The sequence below is a fragment of the Bos indicus x Bos taurus genome, chromosome 19 (assembly GCF_003369695.1).
Source record: "Bos indicus x Bos taurus breed Angus x Brahman F1 hybrid chromosome 19, Bos_hybrid_MaternalHap_v2.0, whole genome shotgun sequence".
Classification (NCBI taxonomy): Eukaryota; Metazoa; Chordata; class Mammalia; order Artiodactyla; family Bovidae; genus Bos; species Bos indicus x Bos taurus.
Window position 1 is genome coordinate 42,690,681 of NC_040094.1, and position 23,378 is coordinate 42,714,058.

Here is a 23,378-nt window from a genome sequence, read left to right on the forward strand (position 1 = left end):
CAACTGAAGTGACTTAGCAGCAGCAGCAGCAGTGTATATATGTTGATCCCAATTCATCTCACCCACCCCCTTCCCCCTTTGGTATCCATACATTTGTTCTCTATGTCTCTGTCTTTATTTCTACTTTGCAAACAAGTTAATCTATACCATTTTTCTATATTCCACATATAAGTGTTAATATATGATATTTGTTTTTCACTTCCTGACTTATTTCACTCTGAATGACATTCTCTTGGTCCATCCATGTCTCTGCAAATGACACAGTTTCTATCATTTTTGTGACTGAGTAATATTCCATTGTACATATGTAACACATCTTTTTATCCATTCCTCTGTTGATGGACATTTAGTTTGCTATTGAAAAATAGTGCTGCAGTTATCCGTTGGAGTGCAGGTATCTTTTTGAACTATGGAGCCACACTTACATTTGTCTGTATGATGTTTGTCTCTTTGTCTTCCCCACTCTAGACTATTAACACACTGGGGTCTAGGATTGGGGTTCACTTATTTGTGTGTCTGCAGTACCACACATAGTACTACACAACAGATGGTTGTTGGGGGCTGTGTCAGTCAGCATCAAAATGAATGAATCATTGAGACAGTGGCCAATAGAATTGAAAGTGTTGAATATTCAGAGAGGAGGCAAGTGAGGGTGGGGTAGGATTCATGTTTGTTGTAGGGAGACTTAATGAACACTGGCCTTTCTTGAAATGATAGGCAATGAAATGATAAAAAGGTTATGGAAGAACATTCCAGATATGAGCAAAGAGCTAGTGGAAAGAATAACTTTGAAGAGAGGGAGGTAAAGAGATACACCCGTCTGCATTAAAGGGTCCTTAGATTACAAAGTGTTGAGTATAACAAGTGGGTAACAAGATGCACCAGTTTGGCAAAGACAAGTTGTCGTCCAATTAAATGCGATGTGATGACTTGATACCAAGTGAAACTGTCCTATGTGTGAAGACTTGGAACTCAAGCTGAGGTGCAAGATTTTGGAGTTGTCAGCATAGAGGTGTGAGTTCTCCATGAGCAGAGATGTAGAAGGAGAAACACAGACTCACAAATCCAGGCATTTCCTCCACTTGAGACAGAAAGAGGAAGGCAGGCTAATCAGAAGACAGAGAACAAACAGAGATCTAACAAGAGGACCCAGAATGTGCGGGGTGATGGAAATCATTGTAGGTACATTCTAGAAAGAGTAGGCATCTCCACTGGTGACACGTGTGCAGCCAAGAGGCTGAGACGAGAGGAGAGCTCCTCTTGAACAGTCTCCACAGGAGCTAGTCTTCACAGTTAGAGAGAAATGTAAACAGAGAATTCCAGAGCGATGGGGATGAGAGTGGGAGAGAGGTGTAAGGTTTGGGGAGGATGCTCATAATTGCAGCCATGGCCAGAAAAAAAAAAAAAAAAGCATGAGTTTTAAAAGCCAGTTTTTCTGCATAGTCTTCCTGGGTGGGAGCCTCCCAGGAGGACAACCTTCTCTCTCCCTCTGTATTTACCAGTGGAGCATATGACTAGGACAGTTACTGAACTCATTTCATCCTCCTAATGAAGGGTTATTCTTATGAAACAGCCATAACAAGTACTTTACAATGCATGCATATGTATGAGAAACACATTTACTATGCCAGAGAAATAAAGTTTATTGGGAAGTAAATGAAGTAGCCTCCTTGCATTCCAGAGAATATCAAAGAAGCTAGGAAAGCAGGAAGCAGGAAACACAATACCTAGAGGAAACACCCTAAAGTAAAACCTGGAGCTCAGATTGCTGGACTGTCTTCAGAGACAGAGACTTGACCTTCAGCAGGAGGGAGTTTTCCAAACATCGGAAGCAGATGAGGTGTGTCTTGGCTCGTGGAGAGCATTTCCATGGGTAGAAATTTCAGAGCTGGCTTGACAAGGTATCTAAATGGTAACTGAGCTGCAGCCAAGGCAGGACCTGGGGATCTTTCCTGTGCTTGTTCTAGGCTTCATTGTCGTCTTCAAAGAGAAGGCAGGTTTTTGAATTAACAGCAACGATTTTGAGCGGAGGACCTACAGGAGATGCTACTAGCATTGGTGGTGGCACATGGGTTGCAGGGGAGCCTGGAAGAACACAGAGGTTTAGAATGGGTTGGGGAGAAGACTGGCAAGAGTGCTGAGGTACTTTACGAGATACATCTGATTTCTCAGTGGTTGAAGTTCGTTGCAATCAACTTTGATTGTTACCAAACCTCTCTCCCTCTCTGCCATGTGCAGAGGGGGACAATTGTTATCTAATGCTCTTGAGATCTCACAGAACTCAACAGTCTCCCTTACCCAACAGCTGCTACTGTAACAGTTTCTACCACCACCCCTCCACTGTTAGCTCCCCGAGGCAGGGAATGACTGCCTTTCACCTTTGAGCTTTCACATTTGCCTAACCATCACAAAGGAGACACTCCATGAATGTGTGCTCTTTGATGAACTGAAAACATGGCCAACATGGGCATGCCCAGTGTCTTGTAGACCCACCACACATTTTCCCAGGATCCCTTCTCTCCCTACTCACTTGGAGTCCTCGCTGTCCAGCAGCCCACGGTACGTGTTGATCTCACACTCCAGCCGGGCCCGCACATCCAGCAGCACCTGGTACTCCTGGTTCTGCCGCTCCAGGTCACTCCTGATCTCCGCCAGCTGTGACTCCACGTTGCCGATCAGGCCCTGCACCTGGGCCAGCTGGCAGCTGTAGCGGGCCTCCGTCTCCGTCAGGGTGTTCTCCAGGGAGTCTCTCTGTCAGAGGGAAGGGGAGGAAAGTCACAGAGCTGCTCCTTCAGGGGCTTCTCCATCGCTTCCAAACAAGTCACCAGCTCCAAGAGTTCAGGAGAGGGTGGTCCGGAGGGCATCCCAGTGCCCCTGACTCCCCAACCTCACCTCCTCACCAGGAGTCTCATCAATACCCACCAGGTTGTGCTGGGCCTGAAGCTCCACCTCCAGGGCGTTGACCGTGCGTCTCAGCTCGATGATCTCTGCCTGGTAGGACTGCAGCTGCTCTGAGCTGGACACCACCTGCTTGTTCAGCTCCTCAGTCTGAAACACCAAAGGGCAGAAGAGACAATCAGACCCCACCTGAAGGGCCCCAAGGGGCTGAGGGTCCTGAGAGACCACGTGCCGAGATGCTCACCTGCCTGATGTACCATTCCTCCATGTCCCTGCGGTTGGTCTCCACCAGGGCCTCGTACTGAGCCCTGGTCTCGTTGAGCACACGGTTGAGGTCCACAGTGGGGGCGGCGTCCACCTCCACGTTGAGGCGATCTCCCAGCTGGCTCCGCAGTGAATTGGCTTCCTGAGGGAGGGAGGAGAAGAAGTGAACCCACAGAAATGGATCTGCAATCTTCCTGCTGCAGGGAAGTGAGCACAACGCTGCCCAAAATGCACTGAAAGGAATATTCTGATCATTCCCCCAAACTGACACAGATAAGGTGTAGGAATAAACCCAAACAGGCATCACATCCATTCCCTTCCCCCAACACTGAAACAAGCTCACCTTTCCCATAAGCCTAAGTCCAAACTCGTTCACACATGCAGGTCCTTCCTACCTCTTTCCCATTACATCCCCGTAGATACTGCTTTCCCAGCCATACTCCCCAAGTATGCCACGCTCTGCCACATCTGTGTCTTTGCTCAGTCTCTTCCCTTAGACCAAAGTGCTGAAATCCTCCTCTTTCCTCTGATTTGCCTCTGAGAAGACTTCCCAATCTCCCTTCAGGCAGATCAAATTGTTCCCAGAGCCTGAGGCTCATACAACATGTACATATAAAGATTGTCTCTATATAACAAAAGCTTCTATAATAAAATACCCATTGGGCAAGTTTGACAAGCAAAAGATAAATCTAAACTTCCCATTCTACATGCCTACATGCCATGGAAGACATGTAGCAAAAATGTGTTTTTACTGTTTAAAAGCAGTGAGTCATCACTAAGGGCTTCCGCTTAAAATGGTAGAATAAGATCAGAATCAGAATTTAAAACTTCCTTGAGGTCCAACTATCTCCCTGACCATCCAAGATGCCCACCCAGGATCACAGTCAACCTCATTGCAGGTGGGACACACTCCCCCCAAATGGGTATTTCCAATTCCTTCCCAGAATTTCACCTGACCAACATGTGTTCCCATGGAGCAGTGATAGGAGAGAATATCAGTGCAACAGCAAAATGTCAAAGTCATGTGACAAGCGCTTTGTAAGACATTGAACCCACAAGGAACAACGGTGACATCCACTAAGGATGAAATGTGACAGAGCTTTCTACTGCAAACACAGAGGCACACCAGGAAAAGGAAATGTGTTATTTTCTCCATTTGGAGTACCTAGCTAGGAACACACAATTGTGGAATTAAGTGATTTTGTTTTCTAGTAGGGCGAGTAATAGCAAGGAAATAATGATGTCATGATAGCAGCTATTGTATATTTATACTTCATATAATACTTATTTCCTTCTACCTGTATGATGCACTGTTTTGACATGATCACTTCCACAGCCTTAAGACTAGAGAGCGTGTTATTCCTTTTTCTCTCCCCCTCTATCTCTACCACCAAATTCAGGACCAGCAGAGAGGAGACCTCAATGAATATAAGTCCTTTCCCAGCATCTCCAACACCATCCACTACTCAGAGCTCACCTCACCCCTGCTCTCTATGGAGATAGCATCGCCGTTCCTGGAGCTGACCTTGAGTTCCTTAGGGAAGAGTCCCAGCCCAGGAGGTCTGACAGCAGTTGCCTCCTGACTCCCAATGCTAAAGGCTTATCCCTGAAGCCTATGGTTTCTTTTCCTCTCACCTCCTCATGGTTCTTCTTGAGGCAAAGCAGCTCCTCCTTCAGGGACTCCACCTGAGCCTCCAGGTCGGCCTTGCACAGGGTCAGCTCGTCCAGGATCCTACGCAGGCTGTTTATGTCTGATTCCACCAGCTGCCGCAAGGAACGCTCTGTCTCATACCTGCACGCACAGACCAGAGTGGGAGAATGAGCCAGGCAGAAGCCCTGCTCCCTGCCCCATGTCTTGTGTTCATGGGATTGGCCTAGCTCTCTTTGCACTGACAGTTTTCTGCCTCTTTGCATCCATGCTTTCTTCAAGATCTACATAAACAGGATGGAGAAGCCTTGGACTTACCCTAACACCAGAAAGCACTCAGGGGACTCATGAGGTGGACTCTATCTCCTGTCAATTTTGTTGGTTGATGTATCACCCAATCAATCAACTCCACCAAGAACAATTCACTACAGTCTCTGAATTTGTGGGGTTGAAGGCCTTTCAGAAAGAGTGATATAAACTGAAGCTCAAATAGCGCATGAGTCCAGATCTCTGTTTGCCAATGGTTTTACCTAGCCAGCCTTAAAAAAAAAAAAAAATGCCAGGAGAAATAAAAAGGGAGAAATGGCTTTCTCTTCTCTTCCAGGCAATGTTAGGCCCACACAGGGGCCTTGGAGGTCACCTGGCCCCAAAATCTCAACGTACTTGGTCCTGAAGTCATCAGCAGCCAGCTTGGCATTGTCGATCTGTATCACCAGCCTGGAGTTCTCAGACTTGGCACATAGGATCTGAAAACAAGATTCCATGGTGAGGACCATTTGAACTTGAGAACATTTTATTGCTCAAAGACAGGAAGCTGCTGTTGTGCACCCTCGCAGCCCAGCCCCTCACCTTCTGCTGGAGCTCCTCGATGGTCCGGAAGTAAGACTGGTAGTTGGGGCACAAGAGGGGCTCCTGCTGCTGGCTCCGCTCCAGGATGCGGCTCTCCAGCTCTGCATTGTCCCGCTCCAGCTGCCGCACCTTCTCCAGGTAGCTAGCCAGGCGATCGTTCAGAAACTGCATGGTCTCCTTCTCGTTGCCATTGAAGGAGCCCTCGCAGAACCAGTTACAGCTGCCCACATTGGCAGGGATGTTGCAGGCCCCGGGCAGGGTGGTACCACGGCAGCTGTGGGGCACACAGGGCCGGGAGGAGCAGCTGGAACGGTAGCTCAAGGTGGGCAGGCAGCAGCTGTAAGGCATGGTGCTGGGAGAGGTGATGGAAGGGCAGGTGAACTGATGGAGGTGGAAGTGGATGAGGTTTGAGTCTCTCCTTTCTCCATGGTCCTTTTATACCCATAATGGTGGGTGGGGTCTTGGCACTCCACATAGTTTCCTTTCCTAATGCTTTGGCTAATTTTTCTCTCCAAAATACGCTACTTAGGTGCCTCCCAAGAGTCCCCCCTCAACTCATAAAATTATTCCATTCAGCTTATGTCATAACAGGCTCCTCCAGGGTGCTCATGGCTGGTGATATCAGAGTTTCATCAGATGGCTTCAAAGGAGGTAGAATCATCATGGCCCCAAGTGGCTCTCCCCATTACTCAGAGGGGAGGACAGCCAGGGACATGGGGTGGAGTTGCTTAAGAATCAGGAACTCCTCGCCCATGAATTTCTGCCATTGGACTCCTTGGAAAGAGAGTGTGGAGTGAATAGTCTTTTCAATGGCCAGCCAGCTTCTCTCAAGTCTTCCCATGCTTCACTGTTCAGTTCAACCCATCCTTAGAGCAGAAGCTTTTTCTGTATTAACTATGAGGATTCTGAGCCTTACTCAGGGAGAGTATTTATTGGGGCTTAGGGAATTTGTCAATACCCGAAGAGACTGAAAATAATTGAGCATTATATGTAACATAGATAACCAAGAAGGACCTCCTGTAAAGCACAGAGGACTCTACTCAGTACTCCATAATAACCTATACAGGAAAAGAAACGGAAACAGAATGTGCTGTGTATTGTGCTAAGTCGCTCAATCACGTCCAACTCTTTGTGACCCCACGGACTGCAGCCCCCCAGGCTCCTCTGTCCATGGAGTTCTCCAGGGAAGAACACTGGAGTAGGATGCCATTCCCCTCACCAGGGGATCTTCCTGACCCAGGGATCAAACCCAGGTCTCCTGCATTACCGGGATTCTTTACCGTTTGAGCTACTGAGAAAGAATACATATATGTATATGTGTAACTGAATCACTCGGCTATACACCTGAAACTAACACAATATTGTACATCAACTGTACTTCAATAAAATTTTTTTAAAAAGAAAGAAATAGGGGACTTCCCTGGTGGTCCAGTTGTTAAGAATCCTCCTGCCAATGCAGGAGGCATGGATTTCATTCCTGGTCAGGGAAGATCCCACATGTCCTGCAGCAACTAAACCCGTGTACCACAACTACTGAGTCTGTGTACCGCAACAACTACCAAAGCCCGTGCGCCTGCAGCCTGTGCTCCACCACAAGTAGAGAAAGCTCACGCGCAGCAACAAACACCCAGCACAGCCAAAAATAAATAAATAAAATTATTTTAAATAAAGAAAATAACTGAGTGTTCATGGTTAGAAAATGAAACCTCTGGACAGATGGGAATGGCACTGAAGCTGCAGACTACAGCCCACAGGTCAGCCGGCAGCCTCTTTTTTGTAAATCAAGTTTTGTTGGGACACAGCCAGGCCTTTTCATTTAGGTGTTGTCTATGGCTGCCTTTGTGCTACATGAAAGTTGAGTAGTTGCAACAAATACCATTTAGACTGCAAAACCTAAAATATTTACTATCTGGCTCTTTACAAAAAAACGTCAACCAACCTGCACTGAAGCCATAATCTCCCTAAAAGTGAGAATGGGAAGAAATACCTAGAAGAAAAATTATGACGGAAATATTCCACAGAGTGAGAGTTCAAGGGTCAGTGTCGAAGCCTAAATACAAAGCAGACTACTTCAGACTCAACAAGAAAGTAAAACCAGAATCAGGCACTCAGAGGGATCTTTGTATCCATAGCAACCTTATCTCAAAGCCTCTAGAAATTTCTCTTCCTTGCTATTAGACTTACTCCTTTGAGAGCACTGAATACCCCTAGAGATATGACTTTTCCAGCCTGAGATGCTCTCAGACAGTCAGAGCCCATGAGAATGCAGTTGATTCTCATCCCTAAGAAGAGGGCACCACCCTGATAAGTACACAGCTCTCCATCAGCTCTGGGTTCAGATACCCTTTGACCCCTTCCCAGCCCTAGGGAGTCTCCCTTATTGCCAAGTAACAAATATTAATAAATTAGCCTTCCCCAGATCACCTTCTATTCCCTGTCCCTCTCCAGCTGTCCTTTGTTCCATAAAGGAACAAAATCATGGTTCAGAAAGAAGTCCCAAAAGATTATTCGTGGAACACAATATGAAAAGTGAAAGTGAAGTCGCTCAGTCATGTCCATCTCTTTGTGACCCCGAGGACTGTAGCCTACCAGGCTTCTCCGTCCATGGGATTCTCCAGGCAAGAATACTGGAGTGGGTTACCATTTCCTTCTCCAGGGGATCTTCCCGACCCAGGGATTGAACCCAGGTCTCCCGCATTGGAGGCAGACGCTTTAACCTCTGAGCCACCAGGGAACACAATATAAGTCACTTTACAAGAATGTGTCCAGATTTTAAAAGCAGTGTTGAAGAGCAGAAAGGACCACATTTGAATCTAAATGACCTGGGTGCACATCCTTCCTGACAGTATGAGCTCAGAGAAGTGGATCCCTTTTTTGACTCTTGTTTTCTTGATCTCTTAATTTGAAGTAATGATAATGCTGCCCACCTCATGGGTTCATTGTGAAAGGTAACTAAGACATTGTATGTGAATATGAGTGGGGGTGATGATAGTTACTTCTGTAACCTTCCTCCTTCCTACTGTTGGCTCAAATGACTCAGGTGAAGAATTTTGTGAACATTCAATTTTGTTGAGCAGACACCTGGGCAGGTTGTCCAAGCCAACCCAGTGGTGATCAAACCTTACTCATCTCATGAATAGTAGAGGCACCGGACTATATTCATGAGTTAATCAACAAAAATGCAAATATGAACATTAATTTAGTGGCTAGATTAGGAAGTTGACAGATGGTCTATTGTCCCTACTTTCTCTGCTAACTTCCTCATCTTCTAGGTTTGTTTACCTCACTTGGGGTGATTCTTGAGGAGGAAGAGTTCTCCGCATGGGGTGATATTGCCAACAAGCCTCCTTTCTGGTGCTTGCATTGAAACAGGCTCTTCTCATCCTCTGGGAATCCTCCAGCCTTACAGCTGTCTGTGAACATTCATAAAATAATGATAGTGTTACTGCTGCCCCTGATGATGACGATGGCGACGATGATGCCACCATTTCAAGAATACTTAGAGCTTCCCAGGTGATGCAGTAGTAAAGAATCCACTTGCCAATGCAGGAGTTGCAGGTTCAATCCCCAGGTCAGAAGATCCCCTGGAGTAGGAAATGGCAACCCACTCCAGCATTCGTGCCTGGAAAATTCCATAGACAGAGGAGCCTGGCGGGCTACAGTCCATGGAGTTGCAAAGAGTCAGACACAACTGAGCACACACACACACACACACACGAATTTACTTATTATGTGCCAAACTGGTGCTAAGTGCTATGGCACATTTCTCATTTCATCATCCCAACAACCCAGTAAGATTGACCTATAAAATTATTCCTATTTTACAGATAAGGGAACAGAACGAGAAAGGCTCAGAATTTTCAAAGCCTATAAGTAGCAGAGCAGGGATTTGAACTATTCAGATGTCTAACTCCTGAGCCTGGATACCTAAACACAGTGTGAACATTTGGCACAGAAGCTTCTCTGGTTTTGTGAGAGGAAAGAAACCTTAGATTCATTTCCGCTTATCGTCCCTCTCTTTATAGTTTTTGTTTCTGGTCCCCGCTGGGGCCTTCTTCCCCACTCCCCTTACCTCGTCAGTCTTCCAAAGGCCTCTCTGCTCAAGCAGTCCTTATACCCCGCTACGCACCATAGTACCTTCCTGAACTTGGTAAATTACCAAGTTACACTCATTTACTTTTTCCCAAGAGAAATTACTATCCTTTTGCACAATTGATTGATCTGTCCAGATTGAAAATCAGATTGCCTTTTCTTAACATCTAAGCAAATGAAACTGCACAATGGCATGACCTAGGCAATTTAGAATCTGGGAGAAAGTCTACCTGCCTTACCCTGTAAATGTTCACCTCAGAAGTAAGTTCTGTTTTCTAGAATCAAAGAATCTGAAGCCAGAAAGACCTGAACTTATGAAGGAGAAAACTGAGGACCAGATAGTGATGTAGGCTGGAAATGAATAGCAATGGATATCTTTCTAGTCCGATGGTCTTCTAGGACACTTCACACATAGTATTCCGTCCTCACCCAAAACACTGGGTGTTTGGATTCTGTTACTGTCATTGATTAACAGAGATGAAGATTCTAAGATATTAGGGATAGATTTAACTTGTGCAAATGACACAAGTGTGTAGACTCAAGTTTGCCCAGCCCAATGTACCTCATTGTAAATTAGAGATGAGACACTGTTTAGAGATCAAAATGTGTCAAAGCACAAGAACTAGGAGAAAACACAGAAACAAGATCATGAATTCTGAGGCCAGTTCTGAGTACAGACAGGAAGACATACCTAGACTTACTGCACGCTGCTTTGCTCCTCAGTAAACTAGGGGTCAAAAAGTGACAGTCCTACAAGCTTGCGATGAGGCACGAATCCTGGAAGTGATGTGATGGGCTTGTATACAGGAAACTGCTGAGCACTCCTAGACAGCCCTGATCTTCCTGACAGCAGCCTCCGACCCCAAAGAGAACTGAAACCATGGCTTTAACATCAGATATGAAGATGGGGGAAAGTGCCTTACCTCTATCCCAAAGCAAATATAAAATAAGAGGGAAACAGAAATAAAAAGAATCAGCAAAGATATCCAGAATGTAAGCCTGGGGAAAAATCAAAGTGTGAGAATGGTATGTCCATTTGGCTAGGAGTTCAGACCAGGACAACCAGGAGCCAGTAAAACAGGTCATCAAGAGCACTGATGTACAACTGAGAAGGAACTGGGCCCCAGCAGAAGGTGGATCTGGAGTCAGAGTATCAGGTTAATGCTTAGTAGAGCATATACTCCTGCTGCAGAGCTGGGTGGGGGATTTGAAGAAAGAAACAGTGGCATAAAAGAACAGGATGATATAAAAGTTCTAACGTTGGGCATGAAAGAAAAAAGAAGACCATTGTTTTTTATTCTTAAGAATCTTAGCTATGTGTTAAGTCAGCAATAATCAAAATGATTAATAATCATAATAAAAATATCTGGTTTGCAAAGTCTTTCCATAAACATGGTCTTCCATGATCATCTTGGTAGATATACAAAGCCGATAGAGAGGAGAGTGTTACCTCCACTCTACCTTTGGAAAAACTGAGGCTCAGAGAGACTACATATTTGTCCAAGGACACAGAGCTGATGACAAGATAAATTAGAACTAAAACCCGGATTCTGGTAACCTGGCAAACTGACTCATTAGAACTATATACATAGCTTCAAAAATTCCCAGTGGCCAGGCTACATCCCAGACCAATTGAATCAGATTCTCTGAGGGCAGACTCAAGCCTCAGCTTATTTTTAAGTGTTCTAGGTTATTCCAAAGCACAATCAAGTTGAGAACCACATCCTGGTGTGTGTGTTTGGTGATGAGCACCTATAAGCAATTTAAAAGCCACGTGGGAGTATTTAAGCGACTGTAGGACATTTATTTATAAAATTAAGGAGTAGCTACAAAGACAGAGATTTAAAAAAAAAAAAAAAAAAGGCAGAGTTTACAGATCCAAAAAGCTTTGTCTCTGGCCAGAATTTATCCTTTATTCTGTTGATACTCTCTGCTCAGAGCATGTTTAGACCTTTCTGTTTTGACAATGTCTATGTCCTTCTAAGGGGCTTCCCTGGTGCCTCAGACAATCTGCCTGCAATGCAGGAGACACAGGTTTGATTTCTGGGTCAGGAAGATCCCCTGGAGAAGGGAATGGCTACCCACTCCAGTATTCCTGCCTGGAGAACTCCATGGACAGAGGAGCTTGGCGAGCTACACCCCATGTGGTCATAAAGAGACAACTGAGCAATTAACATTTTCACTTTCACATATCCTTCTAATACCCAGTTGTTTTTTTTTATGCAAACCTTTGTAATTTATTAATGGGTTTGATTTTTTGAAATTCATTCGAAAAGAAATCTTGTGAATCAGATAGACAATGAAATTAGATAATAAAAATTTTTTTCTATATGACTGAGGCTCATAATTGACTGGAATGCCATTTCCTAAATAGATTTGCCAAAAATTAGAACTAAAACCCGGATTCTGGTAACCTGGCAAACTGACTCATTAGAACTATATACATAGCTTCAAAAATTCCCAGTGACCAGGCTACATCCCAGACCAATTAAATCAGATTCTCTGAGGGCAGACTCAAGCCTCAGCTTATTTTTAAGTGTTCTAGGTTATTCCAAAGCACAATCAAGTTGAGAATTCTAAAGTTGGAATTTGTGTGTAGAAGACAACTTTGAAACATGTCAGTGACTTGGATGGTGCAGTGGTAAAGAACCCTCCTGCCAATACAGGGGATGCAAGAGATGCTGGTTCAATCCTTGGGTCAGGAAGATCCCCTGGAGTAGGAAGTGGCAACCCACTCCAGTATTCTTGCCTGGAAAATTCCATGGACAGAGGAGACTGACAGGCTACAGTTCATGGGGTCAGAAAGAGTCACACATGACTGAGCACACACTGACCTGGATGTGTCAATCTGCTCCAATTTTTAAATTATTCTCCATAGTATCTTATGGATATAAGTATATACTATAAGTATCCTTATAGTATCCATAGTATCTTATGGATATCTATAGACAGAACTTGGTTCAAATCCCATAATTGCTAATGACTAACTGTGATTTGGAGCGTATTTCTAAGGCTCAGTTTCCTCATCTGTACAATGAATTTAATTTGCAGCACTTATAAAGATTAATTAAGTTCCTAGTATTTTACCTAACTTGTAGTTGATATTCAATAGATGCAAGCTATATTTTTTTCGTATACCTGCTGTCACAAATGACCTCAAATCTAGTGACTTAAAACAATACAATGTGTTATTGTAAAGTTCTATAAATCAGAATTCTGACATGGGTCTAAAATCAAGGTATGGAGTTTCATTTCTAAATGCTAGCAATAAGCAATTTGAAAAAGAAATTAGGGAGAAAATTATATTTCCAATAGCATCAAAAGGAATAAAATACTTAGGAATAAGCATAACCAAGGAGGCAAAAGACTTATACACTGAAAACTGCAAAACATTGCCAAAAGAAATGAAAGAAGACTTTCCAAGAAGCAACAGTTAGAACCAGACGTGGGACAATGAACTGGTTTAAAATTGGGAAAGGAGTATGTCAAAGCCACATATTGTCACCCTGCTTATTTAATTTATATGCATAGTATATCATGGAAAATGCCAGACTGGATTAATCAAAAACTGGAATCAAGATTACTGGCAGAAATGTCTAACTTCAGATATACAGATGACACCACTCTAATAGCAGAAAGCAAAGAGGAACTAAAGAGCCTCTTGATGAGGATGAAAGAGGAAAGTGAAAAAGCTGGCTTAAAACTCAACATTCAAAAAATTAAGATCATGGCATCAAGTCCCATCACTTCTGGGGGAAAAGTGGAAACAGTGGCAGATCTTATTTTCTTGGGCTCCAAAATCATTATGGATGGTGACTGCAGCCATGAAGTTAAAAGATGCTAGGTCCTTGGAAGAAAAGCTATGACAAACCTAGACAGTGTATTAATAAGCAGAGACATCCTTTTGCACAATGAAGGAAACTATAAGCAAGATGAAAAGTCAGCCTTCAGAATGAGAGAAAATAATAGCAAATGAAGCAACTGACAAAGAATTAACCTCCAAAATATACAAGCAACTCACGCAGCTCAATGCCAGAAAAATAAATGACCCAATCAAAAAATGGGCCAAAGAACTAAACAGACATTTCTAAAGAAGACATACAGATGGCTAACAAATGCATGAAAGATGCTCAACATCACTCATTATCAGAGAAATGCAAATCAAAACCACAATGAGGTACCATCTCACGCCAGTCAGAATGGCTGCCATCAAAAAGTCTACAAGTAATAAATGCTGAAGAGGGTGTGAAGTAAAGGGAACCCTCTTACATTGTTGGTGGGAATGCAAACTAGTACAGCCACTATGGAGAACAGTGTGGAGATTCCTTTAAAAACTGGAGATAGAACTGCCATATGACCCAGCAATCCCACTGCTGGGCACACACACCAAGGAAACCAGAATTGAAAGAGACAAGTGTACCCCAATGTTCATTGCAGCACTGTTTACAATAACTATGACATGGAAGCAACCTAGATGTCCATCAGCAGTCAAATAGGTAAGGAAGTTGTGGTACATATACACAATGGAATATTACTCAGCTATAAAAAAAAAAAAGAATACATTTGAGTCAGTTCTAATGAGGTGGATGAAACTGGAGCCTATTATACTGAGTGAAGTAAGCCAGAAAAAGAAATACCAATACAGTATATTAACACATATATATGGAATTTAGAAAGACAGTAATGATGACCCTATATGCAAGACAGCAAAAGAGACACAGATGTAAAGAACAGACTTTTAGAGTATGTGGGAGAAGGTGAGGATGGGACGATATGAGAGAATAGCATTGAAACATGTATATTATGTAATGTAATATATGTAAATTTTACATGTTTACATATGTAAACATAAGTAAAATAGATGACCAGTGCAAATTTGATGCATGAAGCAGGGCACCCAAAGCTAGTGCTCTGGGACAACCCAGAGGGATGGGTTGGGGAGGGAGGTAAGAGGGGGGTTCAGGATGGTGAGACACATGTACACCCATGACTGATTCATGTCAATGTATTGCAAAAACCACCACAATATTGTAAAGTAATTAGCCTCCAATTAAAATAAATTAATTTATTTTTTTAATGAAGAAAAAAAAAAAGCAGAGACATCACTTTGCTGACAAAGGTCCCTATAGTCAAAGTTATGGTTTTTCCAGTAGTCATGAAAAATGACTATAAAATCATTTATAGTCATTTGGATGTGAGAGTTAAATGGTAAAGAAGACTGAATGATGAACAGTTGACGCTTTCAAATTGTGGTGCTGAAGAAGACTCTTGAGAGTACCCTGGACAGCACGGAGATCAAACCAGTCAATCCCAAAGGGAATCAATCCTGAATATTCGTGGTAAGGACTGATGCAGAAACTGAAGCTCCATTATTTTGCCACCTGATGAGAAGAGCCGATTCTTTGGAAAAGACCCTAATTCTGGGAAAGATTGAGGAGAAGGGGACAACAGAGGATAAGATGGTTGGATGGCATCACCAACTCAATGGACGTGAGTCTGAGCAAACTCCAGGAGATAATGAAGGACAGGGAGGCCTGGGGTGCTCAGTCCATGGGGTCACAAAGAGTCAGACATGGCTTAGCAACTGAACAGCAACAACAATGTAACAGGAAAGACATTCCACATTTACGGATTGGAAGATTTAATCTTGTTACAAAGATATTATTGCCCAAAGTAACCCACAGATTCAATGCACTCTGTATCAAAATTCCAGTGATGTCTTTTGCAAAATGGATCATAGACCTAAACATAAGAACTAAATCAATAAAACTCTTAGAAGAAAACATAAAGAGAAAACCTTCATGACATTGGATTTGGCAATGATTTCTCGGCGATGACACGAAAAGCACAAATAGCAAAAGAAAAAGTAGGTAAAATGAACTTTACAAAAATTAAAAATAAAGAGAGATTTCCTTGCTGACCCAGTGGTTAAGAATCTGCCTGCCAATGCAGGGAACATGGATTTGATCCTGATACATCACTGACTCGATGGACATGAGTTTGAGCAAACTCCAGGAAATAGTGAAGGGTAGGGAAGCCTAGTGTGCTGCAGTTCATGAGATTGCAAAGAGTTGGACATGACTTAGTGACTGAACTACAACGGAAGATTCCTCATGCCTCAGAGTAACTAAGTCCATGCACCGCAACTACTGAGCCCATGCTCTAGAGCCTGTGCTCAGCAAGTACTGAAGCCACTGCAATGAGAAGCCCTTGCTCCAAACCTAGAGAGGAGCCCCCACTCGCCAAAAGTAGAGAAAGCTCATGTGCAGCAACAAAGACCCAGAGCAATCAGCCATAAAACAGAACGAATCTGAGTCAGTTCTAGTGAAGTGGATGAACCTAGAACCTGTTTTATAGAGCAAAGTAAGTCAACAAGAGAAAAATAATTATCATATATTAACACATATTTATGAAATCTAGAAAAAATGGTATTAATGAACCTATTTGCAGAAAAGAGGAGAAGGCAATGGCACCCCACTCTAGTACTTTTGCCTGGAAAACCCCATGGATAGAGGAGCCTGGTGGGCTGCAGTCCATGGGGTCGCTAAGAGTCGGACACGACTGAGCGACTTCACTTTCACTTTTCACTTTCATGCATTGGAGAAGGAAATGGCAACCCACTCCGGTGTTCTTGCCTGGAGAATCCCAGGGACGGGGGAGCCTGGTGGGCTGCCGTCTATGGGGTCGCACAGAGTCGGACACGACTGAAGCGACTTAGCAGCAGCAGTTGCAGAAAAGAATGGAAGTACAGATATAGAAAATAGACTTGTGGACACAGTAGGAGAAAGAAAGAGTGGGAAGAAGGAAGAAAGTAGCACTGACATACATACATTACTTTGTATTAAATAGATAGCTGGTGAGAAGTTGCTATATAACACAGGAAGCCCAGCTTGGCACTCTGTGATGACCTAGAGGGGTAGGGTCGGAGGAGGGGAGGGATGTCAGGGAATGTTTAACAGGAGGATTCCTACGTGCTGTTTCTCATAAATCCTCTGTTCCTTATCAGTTTCTGTTACCAGAAACCTGTGGAATGGCATGCCGCTCCCAGGACTGAGGTCATAGGATGAAAGAGGCTCGAATCTCCTTCAGTAAACATTCTCCTTACGACAAAACGGCTTAGTCTCGATCCTCTTTTTTGAGATATGGATTGTCTCCTGACCTTGTGACCATTATTAATCCCTTGTTCCCTTGGTAACGGTTGCTGTATGTTTGGTTTTCTGATCTTTATCATTGTCAAAAGAAATTTCTTGTATACCAGCCTATATATACTCACAGAAAGATCATTAAAGCACCTTTGATCCATAAGAGCTTGGGTCCCCATGTCTTTCTTTCTTTCTGTCTCTCTCTCCCTCCCTCCCTCCCTCCCTCTGGCTCTCTCTATTACTTTCCTATCACTGACTCCGAACCACCAGATTCTGGTCTATTCAGTTCAGTTCAGTCGCTCATTTGTGTCCGACTCTTTGTGACCCCGTGAATCACAGCACGCCAGGCCTCCCTGTCCATCACCAACTCCCGGAGTTCACTCAGACTCACGTCCATTGAGTCTGTGACGCCATCCAGCCATCTCATCCTCTGTTGTCCCCTTCTCCTCCTGCCCCCAATCCCTCCTAGCATCAGAGTCTTTTCCAATGAGACAACTCTTCCCATGAGGTGGCCAAAGTACTGGAGTTTCAGCTTTAGCATCATTCCTTCCAAAGAAAGCCCAGGGCTGATCTCCTTCAGAATGGACTGGTTGGATCTCCTTGCAGTCCAAGGGACTCTCAAGAGTCTTCTCCAACACCACAGTTCAAAAGCATCAATTCTTCGGCACTCAGCCTTCTTCACAGTCCAACTCTCACATCCATACATGACCACAGGAAAAACCATAGCCTTGACTAGACGGACTTTTGTTGGCAAAGTAATGTCTCTGCTTTTGAATACGCTATTTAGGTTGGTCATAACTTTCCTTCCAAGGAGTAAGCGTCTTTTAATTTCATGGATGCAATCACCATCTGCAGTGATTTTGGAGCCCAAAAAAATAAAGTCTGACACTGTTTCCACTGTTTCCCCATCTATTTCCCATGAAGTGATGGGACCAGATGCCATGATCTTCATTTTCTGAATGTTGAGCTTGAAGCCAACTTCTTCACTCTCCTCTTTCACTTTCATCAAGAGGCTCTTTAGTTCCTCTTCACTTTCTGCCATAAGGGTGGTGTCATCTGCATATCTGAGGTTATTGATATTTCTCCCGGCAATCTTGATTCCAGCTTGTGTTTCTTCCAGTCCAGCATTTCTCATGATGTACTCTGCATATAAGTTAAATAAGCAGGGTGACAATATACAGCCTTGATGTACTCCTTTTCCTATTTGGAACCAGTCTGTTGTTCCATGTCCAGTTCTAACTGTTGCTTCCTGATCTGCATACAGATTTCTTAAGAGGCAGGTCAGGTGGTCTGGTATTCAAGTGGGCCTTAGAAAGCATCACTACAAACAAAGCTAGTGGAGGTGATGGAATTCCAGTTGAGCTATTCCAAATCCTGAAAGATGATGCTGTGAAAGTGCTGCACTCAATATGCCAGCAAATTTGGAAAACTCAGCAGTGGCCACAGGACTGGAAAAGGTCAGTTTTCATTCCAATCCCAAAGAAAGGCAATGCCAAAGAATGCTCAAACTACCGCACAATTGCACTCATCTCACATGCTAGTAAAGTAATGCTCAAAATTCTCCAAGCCAGGCTTCAGCAATACGTGAACCGTGAACTTCCTGATGTTCAAGCTGGTTTTAGAAAAGTCAGAGGAACCAGAGATCAAATTGCCAACATCCGCTGGATCATCGAAAAAGCAAGAGAGTTCCAGAAAAACATCTATTTCTGCTTTATTGACTATGCCAAAGCCTTTGACTGTGTGAATCACAATGAACTGTGGAAAATTCTTCAAGAGATGGGAATACAAGACCACCTGCCCTGCCTCTTGAGAAATCCGGTCCATTAAAGGACCGCAACAAAGGGACATTCAAGAGAAAGGTGATATATGTATAAATATGGCTGATATGCGTTGTTGTATGGCAGAAACCAACACAATATTGTAATTTTTCCCCAATTGAAAAATAAATTAAGAAAAAAAACAGTGCAGCCATTAAGTAAATAAATCTTTAAAAAGAGAAAAGGAAAAGAATGAAAAGGAAACCCACAGAATGGGAGAATGATATTTTCACCAATCATATATCTAATAAGTGATTAATGTCAAGAATTTATAATGAAGTTCTACAACTTAAAAAAAAAAAACAGAAAATGAGTATTGGGGAGAAATTGGAATCTTTGCACATTGTTTCTGGGAATATTAAATGGTGCAGCTACCGTGGAAAAGAGTCTTGGGTTTTCTCAATTAAGTATAGAATTACTGAGAAGTGAAGTGAAGTCGCTCAGTCATGCCTGACTCTTTGCAACCCCATGGACAGTAGCCTGCACCAAGCTCCTCCATCCATGGGATTTTCAAGGCAAGACTACTGGAGTGGGTTGCCATTTCCTTCTCCAAGGAATCTTCCCAACGCAGGGATCAAACCCAGGCCTCTCACATTGTAGACAGACACTTTACCTTCTGAGCCACCAGAGAAGTCCTGTATGACCCAGTAATTCCACATCTAGGTATACACACACACACACACACACACTGGAAAGCAGGGACTTGAACAGAAGACATATGTTCACCAATGTTCATAGCAGCATTAGTCACAACCAAAAGTGAGAATGACACAAAATATCATTGGTGGATGAACAAACAAACAAAAAGGTTTAGATATATAAAATGAAATCCTTATTCGCTCTTTAAAAGAACTCGGAGGTGATGGTGGCAACTATGGCAGTGGTCCTGGTTAAAGTAGTGGAGAAGGCTGTGGTGGTATTGGGCCAGAATATGGTAACCAAGGTGGGGGGTATGGTGGCGGTGGTGGAGGATATGCTGATTACAATGAAGGAGGAAAGTTTGAAGGTAATTATGTGGTGGTGGAAACTATAATGATTTTGAAAATTATCATGGACAACAGCAATGAAAGTATGGACCCATGAAAGGGGGAAGTTTTGGTGGAAGAAGCTCATCCAGTCCCTATGGTGGTGGTTACGGATCTGGTGGTGGAAGTGGTGGATATGGTAGCAGAAGGTTCTAAATACTCAGAAGAAAAGGGCTACAGTTCTTAGCTGGAGAGAGAGCAAGGAGTTGTCAGGAAAACTGCAGGTTAGTTTGAGACAGTCATCCCAAATGTGTTAGAGGAACTTTAAAAATCTGCCACAGAAGGAACCATAGTCAGAAAAGTTACTGCAGCTTAAACAGGAAACACTTCTTGTTCGGGACTGCCATGGCAACAGTTTGCAAAAAGTGCAGCTATTGATTAATGCAATGTAGTGTCCACTAGACGTACATTCCTGAGGTCTTTTATTTGTTGTAGCTTTGTCTTTTTCTTTTTCTTTTCATTATATCAGGTATATTGCCCTGTAAACTGTGGTAGTGGTACCAGGAATTAAAAAATGAAGGAATTTTTAACTTTAAAAACACAAAAGAGAAAAATTTCAGTACATGTTACAACATGAATGAACCTGAAACAGTATACAATGAAAAAAGCCAGATATGAAAGAACAAATAATGTACAATTCCATTTTTTTATACAAGGTACCCAAAAGAGTCAAATTCTTATGGACAGAAAATAGAATAGACATTACCAGGGGCTTGGGGCAGGGGAGTATGGGGAGTTATTGTTTAGTAAGTCCAGAGTTTCAATTTGGGATGATGAAAAATTTCTAGAGATGGATAGAGGTGATGGTTGCACCACAATGTAAGTATATGTTATGCCACTGAGTTGTACACTAAACCGGTTAAAATGGTAAATTTTATGTCATCTGTATTTTACCAAAAATATGTTAAAAGTTGGGATGGTGGCAGGACTGTGTTCCTTTCTGGAGGCTCTCCATTAGAGTTAAATCAAGATATCCATTCTTGTTGAATACTGATGTCACGGTCAGCATTCTGAGATTTCCCTGCAGTGCCAGCCTGAGTATTCACAGTACCAGGGACTAATTTATAATAGCAGTAATTGCGGATTAGATTTAAATTAAAAATTAGATAAAAGATCCCTTTTAAGACTTTATAAACAACCTGCAAATAGATAGGGAAACAGTGGCAGACTATTTGGAGGTGGGGAGGGGGCGGGGTTCCAAAATCACTGCAGATGGTGACTGCAATCATGAAATTAAAAGACACTTGCTCCTTGGAAGAAAAGTTATGACCAACCTAGACAGCATATTAAAAAGCAGAGACATTACTTTGCCAACAAATGTCCGTCTAGTCAAGGCTACAGTTTTTCCAGTGGTCATGTATGGATGTGAGAGTTGGACTGTAAGGAAAGCTGAGCACCGAAGAATTGATGCTTTTGAACTGTGGTGTTGGAGAAGACTCTTGAGAATCCCTTGGACTGCAAGGAGATCCAACCAGTCCATCCTAAAGGAAATCAGTCCTGAATATTCCTTGGAAGGACTGATGTTGAAGCTGAAACTCCAATACTTTGGCCACCTGATGCAAAGAACTGACTCATTTGAAAAGACCGTGATGCTGGGAAAGATTGAGGGTGGGTGGAAAAGGGGACGACAGAGGATGAGGTGGTTGGATGGCATCACTGACTCAATGGACATGAGTTTGAGTAGACTCCAGAGTTGGTGATGGAGAGGGAGGCCTGGCGTGCTGCAGTCCATGGGGCTGCAAAGAGTTGATCACAACTGAGTGACTGAACTGAACTGAACTGAAAACAACCTGCAGCCAGGACTGTATCTTTCATAATGTGTCTCCCCTTCCCCACCATCCAGGGTCTACATAGAGTAGGTATCCAACAGGTACTGGTTGGATTGGATAGAGAAAGATAGGAGTATAAACAGAAAACCTGGTGGGGCCTCTGAGCCCCAGAGCCCGAGAGGAGGGGAAGCAAGCTGCTGGAGCCCAGGCTGATTATGATCCCCGGGAAGGAGATCAGGAGGAAGGAGGAAGTCCAGGGCACAGTAGGCAAGCCAGGGGGTCCCTTTATTGTGTGATCCTGAGGCTGCCTGGACCACCAGTAACACAGATAATACAGTGCTAGATCTAAAACTTCCTGCTGAGTACAGAGTAAAGTAAGTCAGAAAGAAAAAAACAAATATTGTATATTAATGCATATATATGGAATATAGAAAATGATGCCAATGAACCTATTTGCCAGGCAGGAATAGAGACGCAGATGTAGAAAACACACTTGTGGACATGGCCAGAGGGAGAAGGTGGGATTAACTGAGTAACATTATCATATATACGCTACCATGTGTTAAAAAAAAAAAAAATACAGCTAGTGGGAAGCTGCTGCATAGCACAGGAAGCTCAGCTCGGTGCTCTGTGATGACCTTGAGGGGTGGGATAAGGGGTGTGGTGGGAGGGAGGCTCAAGAGGGAAGGGCTGTATGTGTACATGCAGCTGATTCACCTTGTTATTCAGCAAAAATTAACTACCGCACTCATCTCACACGCTAGTAAAGTAATGCTCAAAATTCTCCAAGCCAGGCTTCAGCAACATGTGAACTGTGAACTTCCAGATGTTCAAGCTGGTTTTAGAAAAGGCAGAGGAACTAGAGATCAAATTGCCAACATCCACTGGATCATCGAAAAAGCAAGAGAGTTCCAGAAAAACATCTATTTCTGCTTTATTGACTATGCCAAAGCCTTTGACTGTGTGGATCACAATAAACTGTGGAAAATTCTGAAAGAGATGGGAATACCAGACCACCTGACCTGCCTCTTGAGAAACCTATATGCAGGTCAAGAAGCAACAGTTAGAACTGGACATGGAACAACAGACTGGTTCCAAATAGGAAAAGGAGTTCGTCAACGCTGTATATTGTCACCCTGCTTATTTAACTTATATGCAGAGTACATCATGAGAAACACTGGGCTGGTAGAAGCACAAGCTGGAATCAAGATTGCCAGGAGAAATATCAATAACCTCATGTATGCAGAAGACACCACCCTTATGGCAGAAAGTGAAGAGGAACTAAAGAGCCTCTTGATGAAAGTGAAAGAGGAGAGTGAAGAAGTTGGCTTCAAGCTCAACATTCAGAAAACGAAGATCATGGCATCTGGTCCCATCACTTCATGGGAAATAGACGGGGAAACAGTGGTAACAGTGTCAGACTTTATTTTGGGGGGCTCCAATCACTGCAGATGGTGACTGCAGCCATGAAATTAAAAGATGCTTACTCCTTGGAAGGAAAGTTATGACCAACCTAGATAGCATATTCAAAAGCAGAGACATTACTTTGCCAACAAAGGTCCGTCTAATCAAGGCTATGGTTTTTCCAGTAGTCATGTATGGATGCGAGAGTTGGACTGTGAAGAAGGCTGAGCGCCAAAGAATTGATGCTTTTGAACTGTGGTGTTGGAGAAGACTCTTGAGAGTCCCTTGGACTGCAAGGAGATCCAACCAGTCCATTCTAAAGGACATCAGCCCTGGGTGCTCTTTGGAAGGAATGATGCTAAAGCTGAAACTCCAGTACTTTGGCCACCTCATGCAAAGAGTTGACTCATTGGAAAAGACTCTGATGCTGGGAGGGATTGGGCGCAGGAGGAAAAGGGGACGACAGAGGA

General features: G+C 43.4%; 1 protein-coding gene across 1 annotated transcript; it reads right to left on the reverse strand.

Annotated features, from left to right (window-relative positions):
• Positions 1-1,623: 1,623 nt before the first annotated feature.
• On the reverse strand, positions 1,624-6,134 carry LOC113877609 (keratin, type I microfibrillar, 47.6 kDa-like). Its single transcript, XM_027517854.1, is given in 8 exon segments — positions 1,624-2,085; positions 2,531-2,751; positions 2,923-3,048; positions 3,143-3,304; positions 4,798-4,954; positions 5,474-5,556; positions 5,660-6,061; positions 6,063-6,134. Coding segments are annotated over 8 exon segments (1,302 nt in total). The 3' UTR covers positions 1,624-2,006.
• Positions 6,135-23,378: the final 17,244 nt, after the last annotated feature.